This window comes from Podarcis melisellensis, assembly GCF_964234715.1.
Source record: "Podarcis melisellensis genome assembly, chromosome: 8".
Taxonomy (NCBI): Eukaryota; Metazoa; Chordata; class Lepidosauria; order Squamata; family Lacertidae; genus Podarcis; species Podarcis melisellensis.
The window spans coordinates 83,669,188-83,690,816 of NC_138540.1; the positions used below are offsets into that span (position 1 = coordinate 83,669,188).

The following is a 21,629-nucleotide window of genomic DNA, read 5'->3' on the forward strand; positions in this document are numbered from 1 at the left end:
GGCGTAAAGTCAAAGCTTGCTGGCATTCTGGATGCGTTTTGTAGCCGGCTTAAGTTCTACTAAATGGACGGGCCCGAGTACGGTTAACAACGGATGCAATCCCAGATAAAGGAGTTTTAAGCACCGTGGGCCTCAGTTTTCAAGTCTGCAAGGCCCTGACCTTATCAGATTTCTGTTCTGCGATTCCCCTCACCACCACCCGAAAGCTCTCTTCCTTCAGGGAATCCTCTCCACGTCGCCCACGATTCTGGTTCTACATCCCAAGGCACGCGACCGACGCCACGCACGGCCCGATCAGAACTCGTGGGCCTCGTTACCGCCGAAGCTGAACCAAGTGTGCCTCAGAAGAGGCGCACTCTGCGCTCCTGGTGCAGGGGGGCGGTCAGTACTGGCAGGCAGGTTACCTTTCAGCACTGATTGTCCTCTTATTATCGCTCTCTCTGAGAGGCCTTTCAAAAGGTGGTTCCTCAGGAGATAATTTGAACGCCACTGAATTTTCCATTCCGTGCTGGCCGGCCATGACAAACGCTGGGGCAGGGAGCAATGTGCGTGTGTAAGCGTGGGGAGGGGAGGCGGTTGTGTCTCTTGCAGAAGTGTGCATTGTGCGCCGCGGCAAAACGCGGCGGGTTCTCCTTCGAGGGTTTCCCGGCAAGATGGCTGGGCCCACGCACGCCACGACTGGCCACAGGGAGGGCGCCGTTGTGCGGCCCGGTAAGCAGCGCAACAGTTACAGGGAGGGAGGGAGGGAAGGGGGCCACAGCCTCTGAGCGGCCCAGCCGCCCCTTCCGCGAACCGGAGGGGTGGAGCACCGGGGCCTCTCCAGCGGTTCTGCAGCTGCCGCTGGAGACAGGGCATGGCGGTCTTTGGGTATGGGGTCACCTTCATCGGGCTGCACGGCGGCAGCGATGGACGATTTGGCAAGGGCACACCCTTCCCGGGTGGCCAGGCCTGGACCCTGAAAAGGCGCTCGTGGCGTTGAGTTACACAGAAGGCGTTACCAACACTGCCCTAGCGTTACCAACACTGGCTGGCAGCTTCCTCCTGCATGCAGTTTCCCCATGCTGCAACCTGCAGGCACGTCCCTGCCGAAATTCTGCCTTCTGCGCGGGCTTTAAAGCCTCGCCGGCTCTTTGGCTGGCAGCTGCCTGGCGAAACCCCCTTGAGTGTGCGTGCGTGAGACACAGACGGAGGGACAAGGAAGTGAGCTGAGCACCACGGCACTTGGGTATGGCTACCCGTTGCCAATACGAGGTCAGAGAGCTGAGTGAGGGCGGAGGAGCCGGGCTTGCAGCCATCGCAGGTGGAAGGGAGGCGTGAAGAGAGAGCACCACGGCCACAGCGTGGCCTTCAAAGAACCGCCGCCGGGGACGGGACGTCACAGCTTTTGCGTGTATAGTTTAGCACCTCACGCGTGGTCCGCATGGCATGTCCCCGGGGAAGCAGGGCATGGCCCGGGTCTGCCGCGCCAGGAATGCCACTGAGCGGGCGGGAGAAGCCGCCCTGTAGGAAAAAAACAGCGGGTTGGGGATTGAGGTTTTGTGGAACGAGTGCTGGTCACAGGAACGAAAGAGACACGACCCCTCTTGCCCTCCTTTCTCCCCCCCCCCTTCCCTTTACAAAAGTAGCAGGACTTGTTAAAATTCGAAGGAGGGGGCGGCAGAGGGCTCAGCGCCAGGCTTTGGGGCGGACAAGGAAATAAAAAAGAAAAACAGCTACAACCCTACCAGAACGACGACATTAATCATAATAAAAAGGGTGGTGCCATAGTCGTTTCACCAAAGTCTCTTGGAAAAAAAGGAACACAACGAAAACAGGTTAAGGGAGGGAGGGGAAAACGACGACGGGTCAGGAATCAGAAGAACAACAATTAGAACCATCGCAATAATTAAAAGGAGAAAAGATAGACACAACATCCTGTGTTCTTCACCCGGCTTGGGAATTCTATTGTTCTGTGCGTGTGGTCAACTGCGGCTTTCGGAGAAAAGAGCTGCCTGGGCCAAACGCGGCCGTCGTTGTGAGATTGCGCATGCTTGTGTGCAGGTATCGGTACGTTTTGTGTCTCTCTACACGTGTGTGGTGTATGCGATATCTATGTATATACGTGTGCGTGTGTGTCTCTGTGTGTGCGTTTTGCTCGCAATGAAATTGAACAGTCTGCGTTGTTAGATCTCGGTGCCTTACGTCTGCAACTCCTACCCACCTCTCCACTCCCCGCCAACCTCCCGGCTTGGAAGTTGGCGCGAGGTTTGTACGCGGGGAGAGGAAGGGGTGTTTGGGAATAGAGAGGCAGTTGCATAGGGGGCGGTTTCCTCCCCAACCTCCTCTTTCCCCTTGCTCGGGGGGCAGGGGTGGGGGGCAGACCCGGGGGGAAACGGCAGCCCGTTTTCCCCCACCCCCCATTCTCCCCGTGCCACTCACGGTTGCCCTCACCAACGCGGAAGATATCGGAGAGGCTTGGGCGTTTTGTTTCTTCCCTCTCCCCACCCCCGTATGATGTGTGTGTTTATCTACGTATAGGACGCTCGCTCTCTTTTTTTGGTGCTGGTGTAACGAGAAGGCACAGGTGAATGGCGGACGAGGCAAAAGTGGTTTCAAGGGCAGCTATTCGTCCCTCTCAGACTGCAATTCTCATTGCGGCTCGTCAAGAAAAGAAAGAGAGAGAGAAAGAAAGAGAGAGAGAGAGAGAGCACTCTTTTGACTCCCCACCCGCCTCAGTGACAAGGGTCCCGATCCTGGCATCGCAGGCGTTCTTGCAAAACGGGCATCACCCCAGCAGGGGTCCCCGCCAAATCCTTGCCAGATTCTCTGTCTAAATCAAACTTTCTGAATTAACCCCTCCGCCTCTTCCTGCAGTGGGTCAGTGCAAGATCTGAACGCAGAGGCTGACCCCGGGGGACCCGCAATGTCCCAAATCTCCTTTTCCTCTCTGTAGGACAGGGGTCGGCAAGGTGTACCTTGCCTGGGCTGGTTCACTCCAGCGGAGATCCCTCCATGGGCCGGATCGCGATTTTCACCATCTGTTTCTGCGCAGATGCGATTTCCGGCGTCTGTGCATGCGCAGACGTGATTTTCGGCGCCGCAAAAGCAGGTCTCTGTGGTGCGCCGGTTTAGCGCAGCATGCAGGGACTCGCCGAGGGGGCGGCTCAGTTCGTGGGCCGGTTAAACGACCCCCGTGGGCTGCTTGTGGCCCTTGGGCCTTAGGTTGCCGACCCCTGCTATAGGGCCTCCAGCCCACTCCTACCTCTGAGTGGGGTCCCCAGGATTTGCTCTGGGATCTTGAGGGAATGAGGCATGCAGCAGAAAGAGAAGGAAAAGCTTTTTTTGGGGGGGTGGGGGTGTCGAGAGAGCGGCTCTCTCCCTGGAAAACTGCTACGCCCTCAGCTTAGGCTGTGAGCCAGACTGGCATAGACAAACACACACGTACAGACACAGACGGCCGTGCGAAACACTGACTTGCACGGCCTCCTACGCTCCTGTTTCCACATCCGAGGGCTCTGGACTGCAGGGACGGGGAGAGTGAGCTGCAGTGATTAAGCCTGGCTTGGGACCGGGTCTAAAACCCAATTAAAAATAAAAAACAGACACGGAACTCCTAAAAGTTGTGGTTAAAGTAACGGCGTCAAGGGCTAAGCAACTGAATTGTCAGGGGGTTTTTTAAAAAGAAAAAAGAAAGAAGGAAAAGAGAAAGAGGTTTTTGTTTTTAAATTGGAGACTACTGGGAAAATTTTCCCACCACACGGGCTTTCAACTAGGCGGCCGCCAGCATTCCTGTGGGAAAAGGGTTCCTGTGATTTTAAGAATGGTGTCGATGGGGGGAATCCTAGCTAGTGAGGCTTCCCCAACCGGTTAAGGGTTGAAGAAGCTGCACCTGCCAATATTCTCTTTTCTGGGTAATAATTAAAGAGGCCGAGGAAGCCCCATCCCTCCTAAAATGTTTAGCAACCCTACTATGAGCGCCAGCTAACACTACGGTGGCCTTTTATACCAAAAGGGTATAAAAGAGGTAAGGCAATTCAATCTTAGGCGACGTTTGCTAGTGCAGGAATTATGCAAGGTTTTGAGTTACGCAGAACTCTTCCTCTTTGGGCAGAATGGAAAAGTAGCTCATTTTTAAGCGCGAAAACTGGAAAAATTGGTGCCGAATGCGAGCGTTTGCGTCGCTTCAAGTCACGGGGTTTTGCGAGTCTTACCGCAAAAAACTTCTGCCTTTTATTTTTCGCAGCAGCCAAGAATGACCAACCTTTCCATGCTGACAGCGCATGATGCAACTAAAGCTGCAATCCTAGGCATGCTAACCCAGAAACAAAGTAAGCCCAGTGAGCACCATGGGGGCTTACTTCTGAGTAAACGTGCAAGATCAGGCTGTTTTTTTAAAAAAGCAAGAGTGAAGGGTGGAATCTCAGTCCTGTACACAGCTACTCAGAAGTTAAGTCTTAACGTGTAAACGCGTTCAGGATCAGGGGTCAAAAAACACGAGAAAGAGGGAGGTTTCCTCTTTCAAATGTCCTTTTTCCTCCCAGTTTTAAGTAGAACTTATTGGCAAAAATGCCATTTCTTGGCAACCTATATTTAGGCTGATTGCAGATCAAATTTACTTTGTTTAAGAACCAATGTGATCTTTGTGGCGAGATCCCAATCCTAATTTTTTAAAAAATAGGTCAGCCTCCCCACCCCATTTCAAATTCAGGAACTTTCTAAAGATTGTCTTTAAATGTTTCAAGATTGTGAAAGCAACATCTAGGCTCCTTAAACTTTCCTTTTAGAATTTCAAAATCACCATCCACTGCCCAGCTACCTGTGGCTATTGTCAGGTTAGAAACCTACCTTTTTCGGTGCCAAGGTTTGTGAGAGTGGGATGGGGGATGGGGAGGGGAGTGGCCTGCACTGATCTCACCCATTTTTAGGATTCAACAAATTTCCCCCCCCACCCAAAAAAGCAACCCAACCACCCCCTAAGTAGTGACAAAGTGCGGGGGGGGGGAGGAAGGACTTCTTAAAAATTAGAAATATATCTGGTGAGGCAGGAGCAAGATATAGAATCCCATCTCTTTTTTTGGGAAAAAAAATAGGGGTTTTGTTTTGTTTTGTTTTTAAGAAGAAAATATTTCTCTGCTCCCTGTACAATACGTTCAAGTTTTTAGACCTTTTAAAACTCGTGGTCGCTCGACCACCAGAAACAATTTCGGCCTCTTTTTATAAGCGTAAACAGACCTTAAAAGCGGGTCGAAAAATTCGGCCAGAGCACCATGGTTACCTTCCTCTCCTCTGGGAGAAATCCATTTCCATCTCTTTTAAGTTTTGGGACACTTCCAGGGGGGAAATCGGTCCGGACGATCGAGAACAAGGGGGCCAGGGGTGCTTGAATAACACCCAAAACTTTCTTCCCCAGAAGTGCTCCTGGATTTCTTTCACGAGGCAAGAGCTATGGGGAGGTAAATGAGTGCGGCGCTATCGCCAAAGAGGCTCCCCTGAAGGATTCTGGGATGTCAGAGAGGCAAGAGCAGTGATTCAGCTCCCTCCCTAGGTCTTGGCAGTGCAAGAGCAAGCCCAGTGCCGGCCAACCCTAATGTTTGCCTCCAGTGTTTGGGTGGTCCCAGTTCCTTCTGGAATGGGTGAACTCGTGATGGAAGCCAGCAGGAGGGTCACAGCGGAGGGGCGGCTTCCTTCACATTCAGGCGTCGCCCTGCCTCCCTCGTTTCTCAGGGGAGAGCGACACCCCCATCTCCAACCCCTGACCATCCCTTCGCCCCGACTCTCCTCTCAATTTGGGGGATTTGACAGAACGGAGTCTTGCCGTATGTAGGCTTAATATGGGCCCCCCAACTCCTTTCCTTCCACCCCACTTCTGATTCCCATCTCAGGAGAAGAGGATACATAAGCACCAATACTTTTTTTGGGGGGGGGAGCTGGTTTGGAGTGGGGGGGGGGACAGTCCCTACGAACGCAGGCTCTTAAATTCGGCTAAGCCTTCCTCCCTCGCCGTCTCTGGAGGGGAGAGGCTGCCTGATGAGGACAGGACTGAGGTAGGAAGAGTTCAAAGGACGCCGGCGGAGATTTGGGGGTGGGGGGAGGCAAAGAGAGAGAGAGAGAGAGAGCGTTTGGGTGGGGTGGGGGACGGCTGGAAGAGGAGAAGGGGAGGGAAAGGAGGGGACCCCCCTCCCCTCCTCTGCCTCTCATGGGTGATTTCGGGTGGGGTTTGGTTCTGGTTTTGTCCCATCTGCGGAGAAGGAGTGCGGCGTGAAGGTTTTGCGGCGGCGATGGCAGTTGCGGGGGCCACCACCTCAGGTGGCCTGGTCCAGTTCCACCAGGAGCTCCTCCCCCAGCTGGAAATGCTGCCCACTCTGCACGGAGGCCTCGTCCTCACCGTCAAACAGGGCCAGCTGAGAGAGGGCTGGTCCGTCCACCACAAATGGCAGCATGTCCCCCAGGAGGCCTGGAGAGAAAGGAGGGAGACCCAGACAGGGAGAGAGAGAAAAGGCCAGGAGTCAGGAGAGAGGAGGGCGGTTTTTGTCTGTTTGGGGGGCACCTGGCCCACGCGCCCCCCTCAGCGCAAGGCTATCCGCTCACCAAACGCCCCCCTCTTCCCAAATGTGCTCTGGAGGGTTGGAGGAACCCCAAGAACAGATTTAGGGGGGCATGAGGGGGGAGGAGAAGAGATAAAGTCACGCTGTGCGAGCAGAAATTCTAGCGATGATACAACCCATTGCTGTTTTTTTAAAAAAAGATGGGGTCTTCAGAAGGTATTGGGGTGCTGACTTGAATGAAATTAATAATAATAATAATAATAATAATAATAATAATAATAATAATAATAAATTTTATTTATATCCCGCCCTCCCCAGCTGAAGCCGGGCTCAGGGCGGCTAACAACAATAAAATAGTACAACATTCTAAAATCATTTCATTATAAAATTAATTCAAATCAAATTCATGGCAACCATTGGGCTGGCATTCTGTGAGGGTTACCAAAGGAGGGGGTCAGACTGCGACCTGGCCAAAGGCCTGGTGGAACAGCTCCATCTTGCCGGCCCTGTGGAAAGATGTCAAGTCCCGCAGGGCCCTAGTCTCTTGTGACAGAGCGTTCCACCAGATCGGGGCCACAACCGAAAAAGCCCTGTCTCTGGTTGAGGCCAGCCTAACCTCTCTGTGGCCTGGGACTTTCAGGATGTTTTTGTTCGAAGACTGTAAGTTCCTCTGTGGGACATACATATTGGGGGGCCCAAGTAAGCGCCACCCACATAATCGACTGCAGGACGTGGCATGTGCCCATCATTTGAATGGCAGTGCCCGTCAACTTTGGGAGAGCCCGGCCCCCCTCAAATATTTTATTGCTTCACCCCATCAGAACTCCACAATACTCACCCATCGGCTCCTCCAGAGACAGAAGTTTCTTGCCCAGGGACACGGTGCCCCCAAAACCCCGCTCGGACCTGGCATCCAAACATTCTTCCACACTCAGCAGGAAACCCTGGGGGGGGGGCACAGGAAGCTTGGGTCAAGCCAGGCCACTGCTCCATCTGGGTCGGCAGGCGGTCGGCCGTCCGCCTGCCGACCACATGGTGTTACGGTGGCATCGTGTAAAAAGTGCTTTGAAATCCCAGAGTTGGGTCTTCAAAGCACCTTGAAAGGGAATAGTTCCTCCCCCAACTTTCGCAGAGGGGTCCATGGATCCCCTTTGCTGAAACAGTGGTGTAAAAATCCTCTGTTTCAACTAGAGGTTCTGATGCACCCCTGATTTTGAGAGGAGTGTGTCTCAGAATTGCACGCACAAAGGGAGCATTTTCCCAACCCCATCTACTTAACAAGGGATCCTATACAGCTGATAAACGAGGGTCAAATCCTGCTTGGTCTGATTGTGCGCTACCGTTCACTGCAGGGACCAGAGGCCCGCAGATAACACAGGATTTAACCCTGCCATAACATCTAATGGAGAGGACGTGGGTGGAGCAGTGGGTTAAACCACAGAGCCTAGGACTTGCTGATCAAAAGGTCAGCGGTTCGAATCCCCTCAACGGAGTGAGCTCTCGTTGCTCGGTCCCTGCTCCTGCCAACCTAGCAGTTCGAAAGCACATCAAAAGTGCAAGTAGATAAATAGGTACCACTCTGGCGGGAAGGTAAACAGCGTTTCCGTGCGCTGCTCTGGTTTGCCAGAAGCGGCTTAGTCATGCTGGCCACATGACCCGGAAGCTGTACGCCGGCTCCCTCAGCCAGTAAAGCGAGATGAGCGCCGCAACCCCAGAGTCGGCCACAACTGGACCGAATGGTCAGCGGTCCCTTTACCTTTTAACACCTAATGGACAAGGTCAAAAGTGACTCTTCTGGGGTTTCAGGCAGTGGATCTCTCCCAGCCCCACCTGGAGAGGCCAGGGATTGAACGGAGGACCTTCTAGATGCCAAGCAGATGCCCTGCCCCTGAGCCACAGAAAGGAAAGAGGTTCTTCGCAAAGGAGCCTCCTGTGATCTGGGCAAGAGGGAGCTTTGGCAGAAATGGATTGGAAGAGGCTTCCCTCCCTCCTATGGACGGGTAATTTCAGCACCTACCAGGCTAAGAGAGGGCATCAGGAAGCCATCGGGCTCCAGGCCACGGGTGCGCTTAGGGAGCCCTGCCTCCAGGAAGACATCTCTCTCTTCCTCCACGCTCAGCTCCCGGGCCCTGTTGGGTGAACGGCGGAAGGAGGTGGGAGAAAGAAGACGATATGAGATTATGCCCAGACAAAGTTACATATGTATTTATTTATTTATTTATTCATTCATTCATACCCCCATTTTTTTATGGGACGCGGGTGGCACTGTGGGTTAAACCACAAAGCCTAGGACTTGCCAATCAGAAGGTCGGTGGTTCGAATCCCCGCGACGGGGTGAGCTCCCATTGCTCGGTCCCTGCTCCTGCCAACCTAGCAGTTCGAAAGCACCTCAAAGTGCAAGTAGATAAATAGGTACCGCTCCAGCGGGAAGGTAAATGGTGTTTCCGTGCGCTGCTCTGGTTCGCCAGAAGTGGCTTAGTCATGCTGGCCACATGACCCGGAAGCTGTACGCCGGGTCCCTCGGCCAGTAAAGCGAGATGAGCGCCGCAACCCCAGAGTCGGCCAAGACTAGACTTAAATGGTCAGGGGTCCCTTTACCTTTACCCCACCTTTTTCCCTGGCGGAACTCAAGGTGGCTCACAGATAAAAATAGGATGTAGCGCGGGCACAAAGAACAGGACTTTAAAACTATAATCCAACATCCTCCCCCCCCATTTTTCCTTAATTTTTTAATTATGTAAAAACGAGGTGGTCAGTTAAGTATTAATGCTAAAACACTGCCAGAAACTGAGGCTACATTTACAGTATGATGACACCAATCTAAACAGGCATGGCTTTCCCCCAAATAATTCTGGGAGCTGTAGTTTCTTAAGGATGCGGGAGCTCCCATTTGGATTGAGTTTACGCGGAATATATTAGGTTACCGACAATTATGTGTGTATTAGAATGATATTAATATACACATCTGTATATTCACGCATGGTAATGTATTTTTTCTTTCATTCTCACGCTTTTCTTTCTCCCTCTTTTCATAAATGAAATTCTCTTAATAAAATATTAAAATAAAATAAAAAATATTTATTTTTTTAAAAGGGGGGATGCAGAAAGTTGTCAAAGTGGTTTAACAATCAACCCCTCTTCGCAGTGAACTCTGAGAGTGGAGTAAGGGTGTTGGTTTTATTATTTCTGCTCCCAATTTACCATTTCACTTGCAAGCCACTGGGGGGGCAGGGGGGAGCATATCACATTTTATTTAAAAATTGCTATATAAAAGCCAACCCTCCCCTTACCTCATGGGTAGGCAAACTAAGGCCCAGGGACCGGATCTGGCCCATTCGTCTTCTAAATCTGGCCCACGGATGGTCCAGGAATCAGCGTGTTTTTACATGAGTAGAATGTGTCCTTTTATTTAAAATGCATCTCTGGGTCAATTGTGGGGCCTGCCTGATGTTTTTACATGAGTAGAAGGTGTCCTTCTATTGAAAATGCATCTCTGGGTTATTTGTGGGGCCTGCCTGATGTTTTTACATGAGTAGAATGTGTCCTTTTATTGAATATGCATCTCTGGGTTATTTGTGGGGCGTAGGAATTTGTCCACCCCCCCAAAAAAAATATAGTCTACCCCCCACAAGGTCTGAGGGACAGTGGACCGGCCCCCTGCCGAAAACGTTTGCTGATCCCTGCCTTACCTCTTCCTCCCACCCGCGGAGGCCGCCTGGCCATTTTGACCGCTCCCGTCCTGCACGGCCTGGATCTTGACGGACGCCACCATCTCCACCACTTGCTCTGCCCCGCATGGGGGGCTCCCTGGGAGCTGGGCAGGGCGGGGGTGGCTGAGGCTGGTGTCGCTGCCCCAGCGGGGGAGAGTGGCCTGCTCGGGCGGGCGGGGGGAGACTCCGTGGAAGCTTCTCGAGCGAGGCCGCGGGGGCGGCGAGGTTGGCCGGGTCCCCGGCCCCGGGACCCCACCCCGTTTCTCGGCCAGCCAGGGCGGGTGGTCGGTGCCGCTGAGCTGGAAATCGTCGTCCATCGAGATGTAGGGGGCCAGCATCTCCAGGTCCAGGCCTTCGTAGTCCTGCAGGGGGCGGCAGAGAGCTGTCATCGGCAATGGGAACGTTTGCGGGGGACGGGTTGGGAACAAGCTGGGAGAGGCTTGCGGAAATTCATATTCTCAAGAGGCAAAATGTCCTTTGATGAGCTCCCTGCTTCGCCGGCAGACAATGTCAGGCTTACTTAGCGACAGGAAGACACAGATATGCCAAGGGCACTGCGGGGAGTTTAATGGCGGCTAGACCAAGGTTGTCCATTGCTGCTCACGACACCAGATAATAATAAAATAACAGCAGTAGTAAACTCAGGACAAGCATCTGTGGGGGCCAGTGACCATCAGCTTGTCAAGGATGCCAAATGATGGTGCCGGCCTCATAGATTCCATTTTTTAAAAGAAAACACAACATTCCTAAATCCTATAGAATTTAAGGGAGCAGGGAGAACAAATGTTTTTTTAAAATAATTGTTTAGGGATACTGTCATATCTCGAGTTGAATATGCTTCATGTTGAGGGTGTTCGAGTTGCGCTCCGCGGCAACCTGGAAGTAACCTTTCCCTTCCCCCCCCCCCCACAACAAACACTCTGTGAGGAGAGTGGGGCTGAGAGACTTCAGAGAAGTGTGACTGGCCCAAGGTCACCTAGCAGCTGCATGAGGAGGAGCGGAGACGTGAACCCGGTTCCCCAGATTACGAGTCCACCGCTCTTAACCACTACACCACACTGGCTCTTCCTGGAAGAGAGCCTTCCCTGCCCCAAGATACCTGCAGGGCTGTCTCCATTGACTGACTCTCCTTGCTGGAAGCGAAGAGCTTCTGCACGTTCTCCATGTCAAAAAGCAGCTCTTCTGGCAGCTCAACCTGGAGGGGGAAACAAAAGCAAAAACATGGGCGAAGATGCTCTCGCCTTGCCAGTGCTCCTAGGATCAAGCCTTCGACAAGCGTGGATCTCAAGCAGAGTAGAGTCTCATTTCTTATAGGGAAACCTGATCTGTTGTCATGCCATCTGTCTTGAGACACACAATGCAGTGTGCCTTGGGGGGTGAGATCACAGCACAGGGTTAAAGTGACCTCCCCGGGAAGCCTGGGCAGGTTGTCTGGAGATCCTGGACTGCCCAGAGGACAAGACCCTCCTCTCATCTCAATAAATTTTTATTCCTTTTCCTTACACACTTTTTCAAACAACACATTGATCAACATATAAACCTTTTTTGCTCCGCTGAGCCACAACTTCCCTCCTTCCCTAGTATCCCATACCACATCCAATCGCGCATTCTGACTCTTTACAGTTTATCCACGTTGTAGGATTTACAGTGGTGCCCCGCAAGACGAACGCCTCGCAAGACGGAAAACTCGCTAGACGAAAGGGTTTTCCGTTTTGGAGGCGCTTCGCAAGACGAATTTCCCTATGGGGTTGCTTCGCAAGACGAAAAAATCTTGTGAGTCCCCGCGGTTTCCCCCCACTTCCCCCCTTTTCCTAAGCCGCTAAGCCGCTTAACAGCTGATCCGCTGATAAGCCGCTTAACAGCTGATCGCTAGAAGCCGCTAGACCGCTGTAGCGCTAATCCGCTAAGCTGTCAATGGGCTTGCTTCGCAAGACGAAAAAACCGCTAGACGAAGAGAATCGCGGAATGGATTCTTTTCGTCTTGCGAGGCACCACTGTACAAAAAATGTACTTCAATTTTTCTGAAATTTCTGATCGTCCTGGTCTCGGATTCTGCAAGTCAGTTTGGCCAACTCAGCAAAATCCCCCATCTTCGCCTGCCATTCTGCAATAGTAGGAGTTTCTTGTGATTTCCATTTTGGGGCCAACAAAGTCCTCGCTGCAGCTGTGGCGTACATGAATAATCTTTGATCTGTCTTCATAATCTCATTTCCCATCAAGCCGAGCAAAAATGCTTCCGGCTTTTTGGGGAAAGTATATCTAAGTATCTTCTTTAGTTCACTGTAGATCAATTCCCAAAATATTTTTACTTTATCACAAGTCCACCACATATGGTAGAAATCTCCATCTCCATCTTTACATTTCCAACATGCTTTGTCCCTCATCCTGCACAGACAAGACTCTCCTTTCGGCCTTGCTGGGTTGGTCCAAAGGAATGTGGAGCAAGGCATTTGGCGCCAGCTCAACTAAAGGAGTTTCCGGAAGGCGGCGTACAAGGCACCTAAAACCATCTTAGGGACTCTGGGAACCTGATCACAAGGTTAGGAACGCACTGTGGGCGCTCTGCTTACAGGGACTTGGTTGGCCACTGCAAGAACAGGATGCTGGTCTAAACGGGATTTTGGTCTGATCCTGCCAGGGACCGGACTGAGGATGAATGGTGGAGACCGCCTCCCCCTTCTCCTGTACCTTCCCGAGAAGAGGAGGACAGTATAGATTTACAACGGTGGTTTGCAGAGGGTCACAGCTCAGAGAGGGAAGAGGGGCAAAGCTGGGAAATAATGGGCGGAGCAGCGCAGCAACAGCTGGCTGACCACTAGAGAGCATCCCAGACCCCGCTTCTCCCAGAAACCGGCGAGCAGTGAAAGTAGGAGAGCAGAGAGCGAAGATACAATTGACCCTAAGCAGCCACCATAAGCAGGGTGGTGCTGTTGACGACTGAGACGGGAAGGGCGGAGATTATTTGGAGCAACACCATTACTCCAAGAGGCAGCATTTCTACGCCTCTCTCTGTGAATATTGAGTAAAAGACACTGGTAAGAGCTTCTCGTCTTTCCATTACTGGCAGCATGCTGTGAGGGAGGGGGATCCGATTCCCTGAAGCCTGACAGGTCCAGGGCCATTCCGACATTCTTAAATGCACAGGCCTGGTCACCCTTGTCATTTGCGCAGTGATACATCCCCATTAGGGACGTGGGTGGCGCTGTGAGTTAAACCACTGAGCCTAGGGCTTGCTGATCAGAAGGTCGGCGGTTCGAATCCCCACAACAGGGTGAGCTCCCGTTGCTTGGTCCCTGCTCCTGCCAACCTAGCAGTTCAAAAGCACACCAGTGCAAGTAGATAAATAGGTACCGCTCCGGCGGAAAGGTAAACGGCATTTCCATGCGCTGCTCTGGTTGGCCAGAAGTGGCTTAGTCATGCTGGCCACATGACCTGGAAGCTGTACGCCGGCTCCCTCGGCCATTAAAGCGAGATGAGCGCTGCAACCCCAGAGTCGGCCACGACTGGACCTAATGGTCAGGGGTCCCTTCACCTAAACACTCTCATCACCCTTAACAACTAAATACAGCTCCCAGAATTCTTTTGGGGAAGCCAGGACTGTGTCAAGATGTAATGCCTTAAATCGTCCGCGACTGGACCTAATGGTCAGGGGTCCCTTTACCTTTACATCCCCATTCCTTCACCAACTAACCCTCCTCTCCTCCCCCTCCATGCAGGTGACCCTGTCTCTGAAACCTCAGAGGCAGCAAATCCCCCGGGCAAGTCATCCACCTGCACTCTAAATTCAACCCATATGGAGAAGGACTCCCTTCCCGAACTCCACAACCTCCTTACCGGGTTCACTGGGCTCCTGCCTCCAGAAGTGTTCTTGGCAACCGGAGCAGGCTTGGGCGGTGGGGCCGGAGGCCTTGCCCGCAGGGTCCCTGGCACTTGGCTCTGGGCCCCGGGGGGGTCGAAAATGGGGCCCAGCAGCTTCTGGAGGTCGGGGCTGCAGAAGCGCTTGGGGTCCAGCTGCAGCTCCTCTTCGCTGATGTTGGCGGGGCGCAGGAAGGCCAGGACTTTGGGGCCGCGCAGCTCTGGGGAGAGGAAAGAGGGAGCGGCGGCATCACAGGCGAGGGTCCGGCTTGGTTCCCGACCTCCCTGCCCCGCAGAAAACCTCCCGCCCATGACTTCTGCCACTCCATACCAAAGCTGAGGTTGATGATAGTGTCTCCCCCGTTGGCGTCCAGGTCGTCAAGGGCCCCGTCGGAGTCCAGCCCCTCGAGGGAGGGGGGCGGCAGCCGGCGGTGCTCCCCCTGCCGCTCGGTCTGCTCCAAGGAGAGTACCAGGCCCATCTCTTCCACCTGGCTGTAAAAAGGGCGTCGAGGCAAGGAGGATGTGAACCTAGAATACCAGATGTCCCCATTTCCCAGGGACAGTCCCCGGATTTACAAATCAATCCCATTACAAAATCCATTGTAGTTGAAAAATGTCCCCGGATTCAATGAAAAAATCTGGTAACCTCATGTTAACTGAGCACGGCAGGGCCAATGCAACTGGCAGTCACAGACACCTGAGTAGGCAGGGAGGGTGTGGTTGCCAATATTTCACATCTCTTTTTTTCCTTCTCTCTCTGTGTGTACCCACGTACCTACGGGACCGCCTCTCCTGGTATGCCCCGCGGAGGACCTTAAGGTCCACAAGTGACAACATTTTGAAGGTCCCAGGTTGTAAGGTGGTCAGATTGGTCTCAATTAGGGCCAGGGCCTTTTCAGTACTGGCCCCGACTTGGTGGAACGCTCTGTCACAAGAGACCAGGGCCCTGCGGGACTTGACATCTTTCCGCAGGGCCTGCAAGACAGAGCTGTTCCACCAGGCCTTTGGTTTGGACTCAGTCTGTTTCCCTCCCCTTATGGTTTTGACTTTTAAAATGAGGCTGTATTTTAAATTGCATTTTAACCTGTATTTTAAATTGGTCCCCCCCATTATGTTTTTATTGTAATTTTACTGGTGTTACCCCCCTGAGCCTGGCTCTGGCGGGTGAGGGTGGGGTATAAATTATATTTATATTTATATTTATTACACACACAATATTCATATTCATTTAGAATAAATTAAAATAATGCAGAGGCATGACTTGCTACCAAGCAATGTGGGCGCCTAGCTCTTTGTCTTCTTGCCTCGGGAAGGCCTCTGATGCATAAAGTGGCAGCGGGTGCAGATTACTGTATTTTTCACCCTATAGGGCACACCGGCCCATAGGACGCACTTATTTGGGGGGGGATAAAGGAGCCCCAAAGAGCAAAGAAGCCATGACAGCGAGTGGGATGGATCCCGCTCGCTGTCCTGGCTTCGTTTTTAGCCACGGGGCTGGGGGTCTGAGAGCGATGGCGAAGTTGCGCGCAGCTTCGCCATCACTCCCAGAGCTTGGGGGGCTAGCTTCCTGAAGCCTGGAAAGCGAGAGGGGTCGGTGCGCACTGACCCCTCTCGCTCTCCAGGCTTCAGCGAAAGCCTGCATTTGCCCCATAGGACGCACACACATTTCCCCTTCATTTTTGGAGGGGGAAAAGTGCGTCCTATAGGGCGAAAAATACGGTAATTCTACTCCCGGGCGGAAGAATAAAAAAAGGGAATGCAGTTGGCATCAAATCAATGACTGGGAAAGCTCCAAACCTCTGCTTTTGCTGAGTTAGAGCTCCCAGAGCTATCCAGCGATGAGGACGCAGCTATGACGTGTTTTGGGGAGCTTTGATTTGCAGTTCTGAGGCTGTCGTGTTAAACTACAGGTAACTCCCCACTTACGTGGAGTTTACGTTCCGAAGCACCGCACATTTATGTGAAATCGCGCACACTGGGAACGACACAGAAAAAGTCTGCAAGCTACACCTCTGGAAACTCTTGGAAAACACTTTCAAAAATAGCAAAAATCCACTGAACTTCAGCACAATCGCTCACTCCGAACTTCCTCGCTCAAACTCCAACTCTCCACAGGTCTCAAAGTCAGTGCAAGGGGTCCTGGGATTGCACTTGCAAAGGCTTGTGGGATTGTTTTCTCACATTTTTTTCCTGTTTTAGGGCCATTCTTGCCCCTTTTCGTGCCACACATGCACATTCACATGGGCCTTGAATGTGCATAAATGGGGAGTTGCCTGTATTAACTAGCCCGATGCAGTTACTTAATAATAATAATAATAATAATAATAATAATAATAATAATAATAATAATATATTTATACCCTGCCCATCTGGCTGGGTTTCCCCAGCCACTCTGGGCGGCTTTCAACAATTAAAATACAATAATCCATTAAACATTAAAAGCTTCCCTGAACAGGACTGCCTTAAGAGGTCTTCTGAAAGTATGGTAGTTGTTTTTCTCTTTGACATCTGAACACAAGATGAGCGCTTTTGGATCCACCTAGTCCACTCTCCCTGTTTCCAAAAGTGGCCAGAGAAGCCCAAACAGAATGTGCACAGGCTCCCAAATGCAGAAAACCCGGAAGTGATTGTTCCAGTTTTGCAAACGTTCTTTTGGAACCTGAGCGTCCAATCAGAAGGTGCGATTTGGTTTTCGAACGTTTTGGAAGCCGGACGGACTTCCGGGACGGATTCCGTCCGACTTCCGAGGTACGACTGTACTTAAAAACTGAACTCAGTGTTGCCCAACACTACTGTTCAGACTGAAAATACAAAACTTCCCTGTCTATAGAGTTGTTGACAAGATCTCCAGGCTACTTCCCCAAAACCGAATTAGGAACAAGGGGGATTCCTCGTGGCTGGCAGCTGATGATAAGCCCCTGGCTTTCTTTCCTCCGAAGAAACGTAACACTTGCCACTGAGTAACTTAAAAACAGCACAATCCCCCAAACCTGAGGTTTCACGTTTCTCGGAAGCTTTGCCACAAGATCAGTTCCAAAAATGGTAAAAATCTGAAAGCCACATGGGGTTGCGTGCTTTTTTTTGTTCATATGCTTTCTATCAGACCTAGGCAAACTCCGACCCTCCAGATGTTTGGGACTACAATTCCCATCATCCCTAGCTAACAGGACCAACGGTCAGGGATGATGGGAATTGTAGTCACAAACATCTGGAGGACTGGAGTTTGCCTATGCCTGCTCTACTTGCTAAATCTCTGAGGAAAGCCCGAGAATGCTAGATGACAGTTCGTTGTTCCTTCTGAGCTGTATTATATTTCTGTCCTCCAAGACTGTGTCAATTTGCATTTCTGGTTCCTTTGTTTTCCTTCTGCATTTCTCTACACTTAAAATTAATTTAATTTAATTTAAAAACACTCTGCGGGAAAGGGAATGTAAGTGGTAAAGGACTCCACAGTGGGAATGTTGTCAATTTAGAGAACGTAATGACAAGACGGTAGTCATTTGATTGCAAGAAAATTGAAGTCGCTCTTGTCACCACCACGCCAACTAAACTAAACAAAAAAACTCTAGGGCATCTCTATATAACATTCACCGTTCCTACAAGCCTCCCAGTCCAGGATGGTTCATTTATCTGGGGGGGTCAGAAACACAAGAGACACACCACCCCTTCCCCAACTCTGACCTCAAGATGAAGTGTACGCAGACAATGCTCTCGGGCTGGGAGTTCTTGCTGCTGGAGATGACCGTGGCTTGAGTCTGGGTCCACAGGTAGCCGCCGTTCCTGGCCAGGAAACGGTAATGACCGGTAACCGCCTGCCCCTTGCTCAGCACTACCAGAAGGAAGTGAAACACAGACAGTCTAGAACAGACAGACAAACGGATAAGCTGGGAGGTGGAGGCGGCGAGACAGGAAGGCGGAACAGGCGGCCGCCGCTCTTGTTTACAAGCTAGTCACTTACGGAACTGGAAATCCCCCACCAAGGCAGATTTTGTCCCTCTTGACGCAGAGCGTCCCACTCATCTTTAAATGCCTGCAAGGCCCTTTTCGCCACAGTGGTGCCCTCCTGATGCGTTGGGCTAAGGCTGCATCCACATTTAAGGCATTGAAACTTGACACAGTCCTGGCTCCCCCAAAAGAATTCTGGGAGCTGTATTTAGTTGTTAAGGGTGATGAGAGTGTTTAGGTGAAGGGACCCCTGACCGTTAGGTCCAGTAGCAAATGACTCTGGGGTTGCGGCGCTCATCTCGCTTTACTGGCTGAAGGAGCCGGCGTGCAGCTTCCGGGTCATGTGGCCAGCATGACTAAGCCGCTTCTGGCAAACCAGAGCAGTGCACGGAAACGCCGTTTACCTTCCTGCAAGAGCGGTACCTATTTATCTACTTGCACTTGGACGTGCTTTCGAACTGTTAGGTTGGCAGGAGAAGGGACTGAGCAACGGGAGCTCACCCCGTAACAGGGATTCAAACTGCCGACCTTCTGATTGGCAAACGCTAGGCTCTGTGGTTTAACCCACAGCACCACCCGCATTTAGGGTGTTTAGAGTGTTTAGGGGAGGCCTATTCCTCTCAGGGACGCGTGTGGTGCTCTGGGTTAAACCACAGAGCGTAGGACTTGCCGATTAGAAGGTCGGCGGTTCGAATCACCGCAACGGGGTGAGCTCCCATTGCTTGATTCCAGATCCTGCCAACCTAGCAGTTCGAAAGCACACCAGTGCAAGTAGATAAATAGGTACCGCTCCGGCGGAAAGGTAAACGGCGTTCCTGTGCGCTGCTCTGGTTCGCCAGAAGCGGCTTAGTCATGCTGGCCACATGACCCGGAAGCTGTACGCAGGCTCCCTCGGCCAATAAAGCGAGATGAGCGCCGCAACCCCAGAGTCAGCCACAACTGGACCTAATGGTCAGGGGTCCCTTTACCTTTACTATTCCCCTCACAGAACTACAGTTCCTAGGGTGGTTTAGCAATCAACCCCTCTTGATGCTGAGAATTGCAGCTCTGGGAGGTATACTGGGGTCTCAAAGCAATTCTCAGCACACTCTTGCAGGCCCCAAAATTCCTTGCGGCAAGCCAGGACTGCTTAGTGTGAATGTGGCCTACAATTCTGACCAGCTCCAGCCAGCGGGGCTGTCTTGGACTACAACTCCCATGAGCCTCAGCCAGCTTGGTCGTGTCAGGTGACAACTCAGATGAGTCCCAGCCAGCAGAAACAGGTTTTCTGGAGCTCATGGGAGCTGTAATCCAAAAAACCTGGGGAAACACCAGGTTGACAAAGACCTGCTCTTATCTGCAGCAGAAATTGGAGAGATTGTGTCCACTGTTCCCTCACTAAGTCACCCCCTTTCGAAGGGACCTCACAGGAGTTCTCGCCCCGCGTTGTCTGTGGCTTGTTGAAAGCACTGCACAGGAATGGTCCACTCTGCCAGAAACATCATTTCATGATGGCTCAACCACCTCAGAATCCACTCTACATTCAGTGCCAGCAACAAGGGAAAGGAAACTGAAGAGTTTGTGGGGGATTTTGGGGGGGAATGTACTGCGACAGGGATGTTGAATGACAGCGCAGGCGGGGAAGCAAGAAAAACTGGGAGCCGCAAGGAAGGCATCAGCCAACTCTGTTGATTTCGGTTTCCCAGTTTTTGCCTTTAAAATAATGCGGACTAGGAACTTGCTTTTTAAAATAGAGACAGGCAACGTTGCAAAGAAATCAGCTTCTCTGTATTACGATGCCTGATTAACAGAAGGAACCGGCCCAGGGCACAGCAGCTGTCCTGTTGGTTCTCTTTGGTTCCATATTGCGTGTGCTTAAATGTGTGTAAAAAATATACATTTAAGCACACACAAAAAGCTGAATCCAGAAGCCTGCATGAAACATGCAAATGAAATTAGCATTTATCTGACCATTTGGCCTTTCGTTTACCCTGCTTCCACCAGCCACAGAGAAACAGGCAAAGAATAAGGCAGACCAAGCTGTCTCTGTATTCTGAGGTTCTACCCAACACCTCTTCAAGCTTAAGGACTAGAAACTTTGTTTAGGAGAAGTGAGAGGCATGGCTTTGATTCCTGATACTACGTTCTGTACCCTGCGCCAAGGCTGCGATAAAGCAAACTGGAGGAAGGCCACATCTGCACACATTTAAAGTGCAATGATACCACTTTAAACAGCCATGGTTTCCCCCTAAGGATTCTGGGAGCTGCGGTTGCTTAAAAATGCCGACAGTTGTTAGGACACCCCATTGCTCTCCCGGAACCACAGTTCCCATAATCCCCTGGGCAGAAGGATGGATTGTTAAATCACTCAAGGAACTGTAGCTCTGGGATCAGAGGGGCCTCCTAACATCTCTCATCTCCCAGAATTCTCTGGGAGAAGCCATGACTCTTTAAAGTATGGCGCACAAATGCAGTCAAAGTTCTTCTCTTTTCCATTTTTGCTGCAGGGAACGGTTTTCCCCAGATCAGGATCCCGCTCCATGCGTATGTGTGTGTGACACTCAGGGAAGGTGTAACTTACGGGTGTTGATGCTCTTGCTGACAGAATCGGAGTCCAGGGCGTGGATATACTCATAAATGGAGCAGCCCAGCAAGTCTTCAGGCGTGTAACCAGCCACCTCTGCAATCCTGCCCGGGGAAATGTCACGTGAGAGAGGCAGAGTGGAAGATCTCTAACCAAGGGTGGAGGCAACTCTTCCAGTTCACATGTACCTTTACAAAACCACCACATCAATGGCCTAGGGGCTCAGATACCAAAAAACAACTCCCTTATTTTATTTTATTTTATTTATTTCCAGTATTTATATATCGCTTTTCAGACAGACATTGCAAAGCGGTTTTTGCGTAAGATCATGACTACAGGAGCCACTATGGGCTCTGCATGTCCCTCATGCTTCTTTCTTCACTGCCCTCGAGGCAAGACGGCAGAAAAATCCCCCCTCATTTCAGAGAAGTCCTGTCACCGCCAATATCTCCCTCTCATTCATCACTTCCTCCTGTAACTTTGGGGGTGGGGAGTCCTCAAAAACTGCCAGGGAAAAGTAGGGTGGGAGAGACACCCAGCAGAGCCACAAAAGAGATCCTAATTCTCAAGCAGGAGGCGGGCGCTGCATTGCCCGTCCCCGGAAAGTGCCGGAACATGGGATCCCCAGGCTCCCCCACCAACTGCCTCCAATGGACTGCCTCAGCTCATGGCCTGATCCTGGTCTTTGTCAGCCTGGTTTTCTTCCAAATGCTATGGACAACAACTCCCATCAGTTCAACGTTGAGGACCCTGAGTTAATTCTGCTACAGTCATACTTCATGTTACGCTTGCTTCGTGTTACATTTTTTCAGGTTGCGTCCCGCGGCAACCCGGAAGTACCAGAAAGGATTACTTCCAGGTTTCGCCGCTTGCGCATGCGCAGATGCACAAAATGGCACCAAGCGCATGCACAGAAGCTGCAAATCGCAACCCACGCGTGCGTAGACGCACCGCTGCAGGTTGCGCTCCTTTCGTGTTGCGAACGGTCCTCCAGAACGGATCCCGTTTGCAACCAGAGGTACCACTGTATTT

The 21,629-nt window shown here is 51.6% G+C and overlaps 1 protein-coding gene across 2 annotated transcripts in view; it reads right to left on the reverse strand.

Annotated features, from left to right (window-relative positions):
- Positions 1-1,600: 1,600 nt before the first annotated feature.
- The window catches only part of HIF3A (hypoxia inducible factor 3 subunit alpha), a 59,663-nt gene continuing 39,634 nt past the window's right edge, over positions 1,601-21,629 (reverse strand). For both annotated transcript variants that reach the window (XM_081922020.1, XM_081922019.1), the window contains exons 7-15: positions 20,595-20,701; positions 17,771-17,918; positions 14,421-14,581; positions 14,069-14,310; positions 11,334-11,429; positions 10,214-10,596; positions 8,542-8,653; positions 7,363-7,468; positions 1,601-6,433 (exon numbers count right to left, since the gene is read on the reverse strand). In XM_081922020.1, the coding sequence (XP_081778146.1) occupies positions 6,282-6,433; positions 7,363-7,468; positions 8,542-8,653; positions 10,214-10,596; positions 11,334-11,429; positions 14,069-14,310; positions 14,421-14,581; positions 17,771-17,918; positions 20,595-20,701 (1,507 nt within the window). In that variant the 3' untranslated portion in view covers positions 1,601-6,281. The remainder of the gene's footprint in view (positions 6,434-7,362; positions 7,469-8,541; positions 8,654-10,213; positions 10,597-11,333; positions 11,430-14,068; positions 14,311-14,420; positions 14,582-17,770; positions 17,919-20,594; positions 20,702-21,629) is intronic.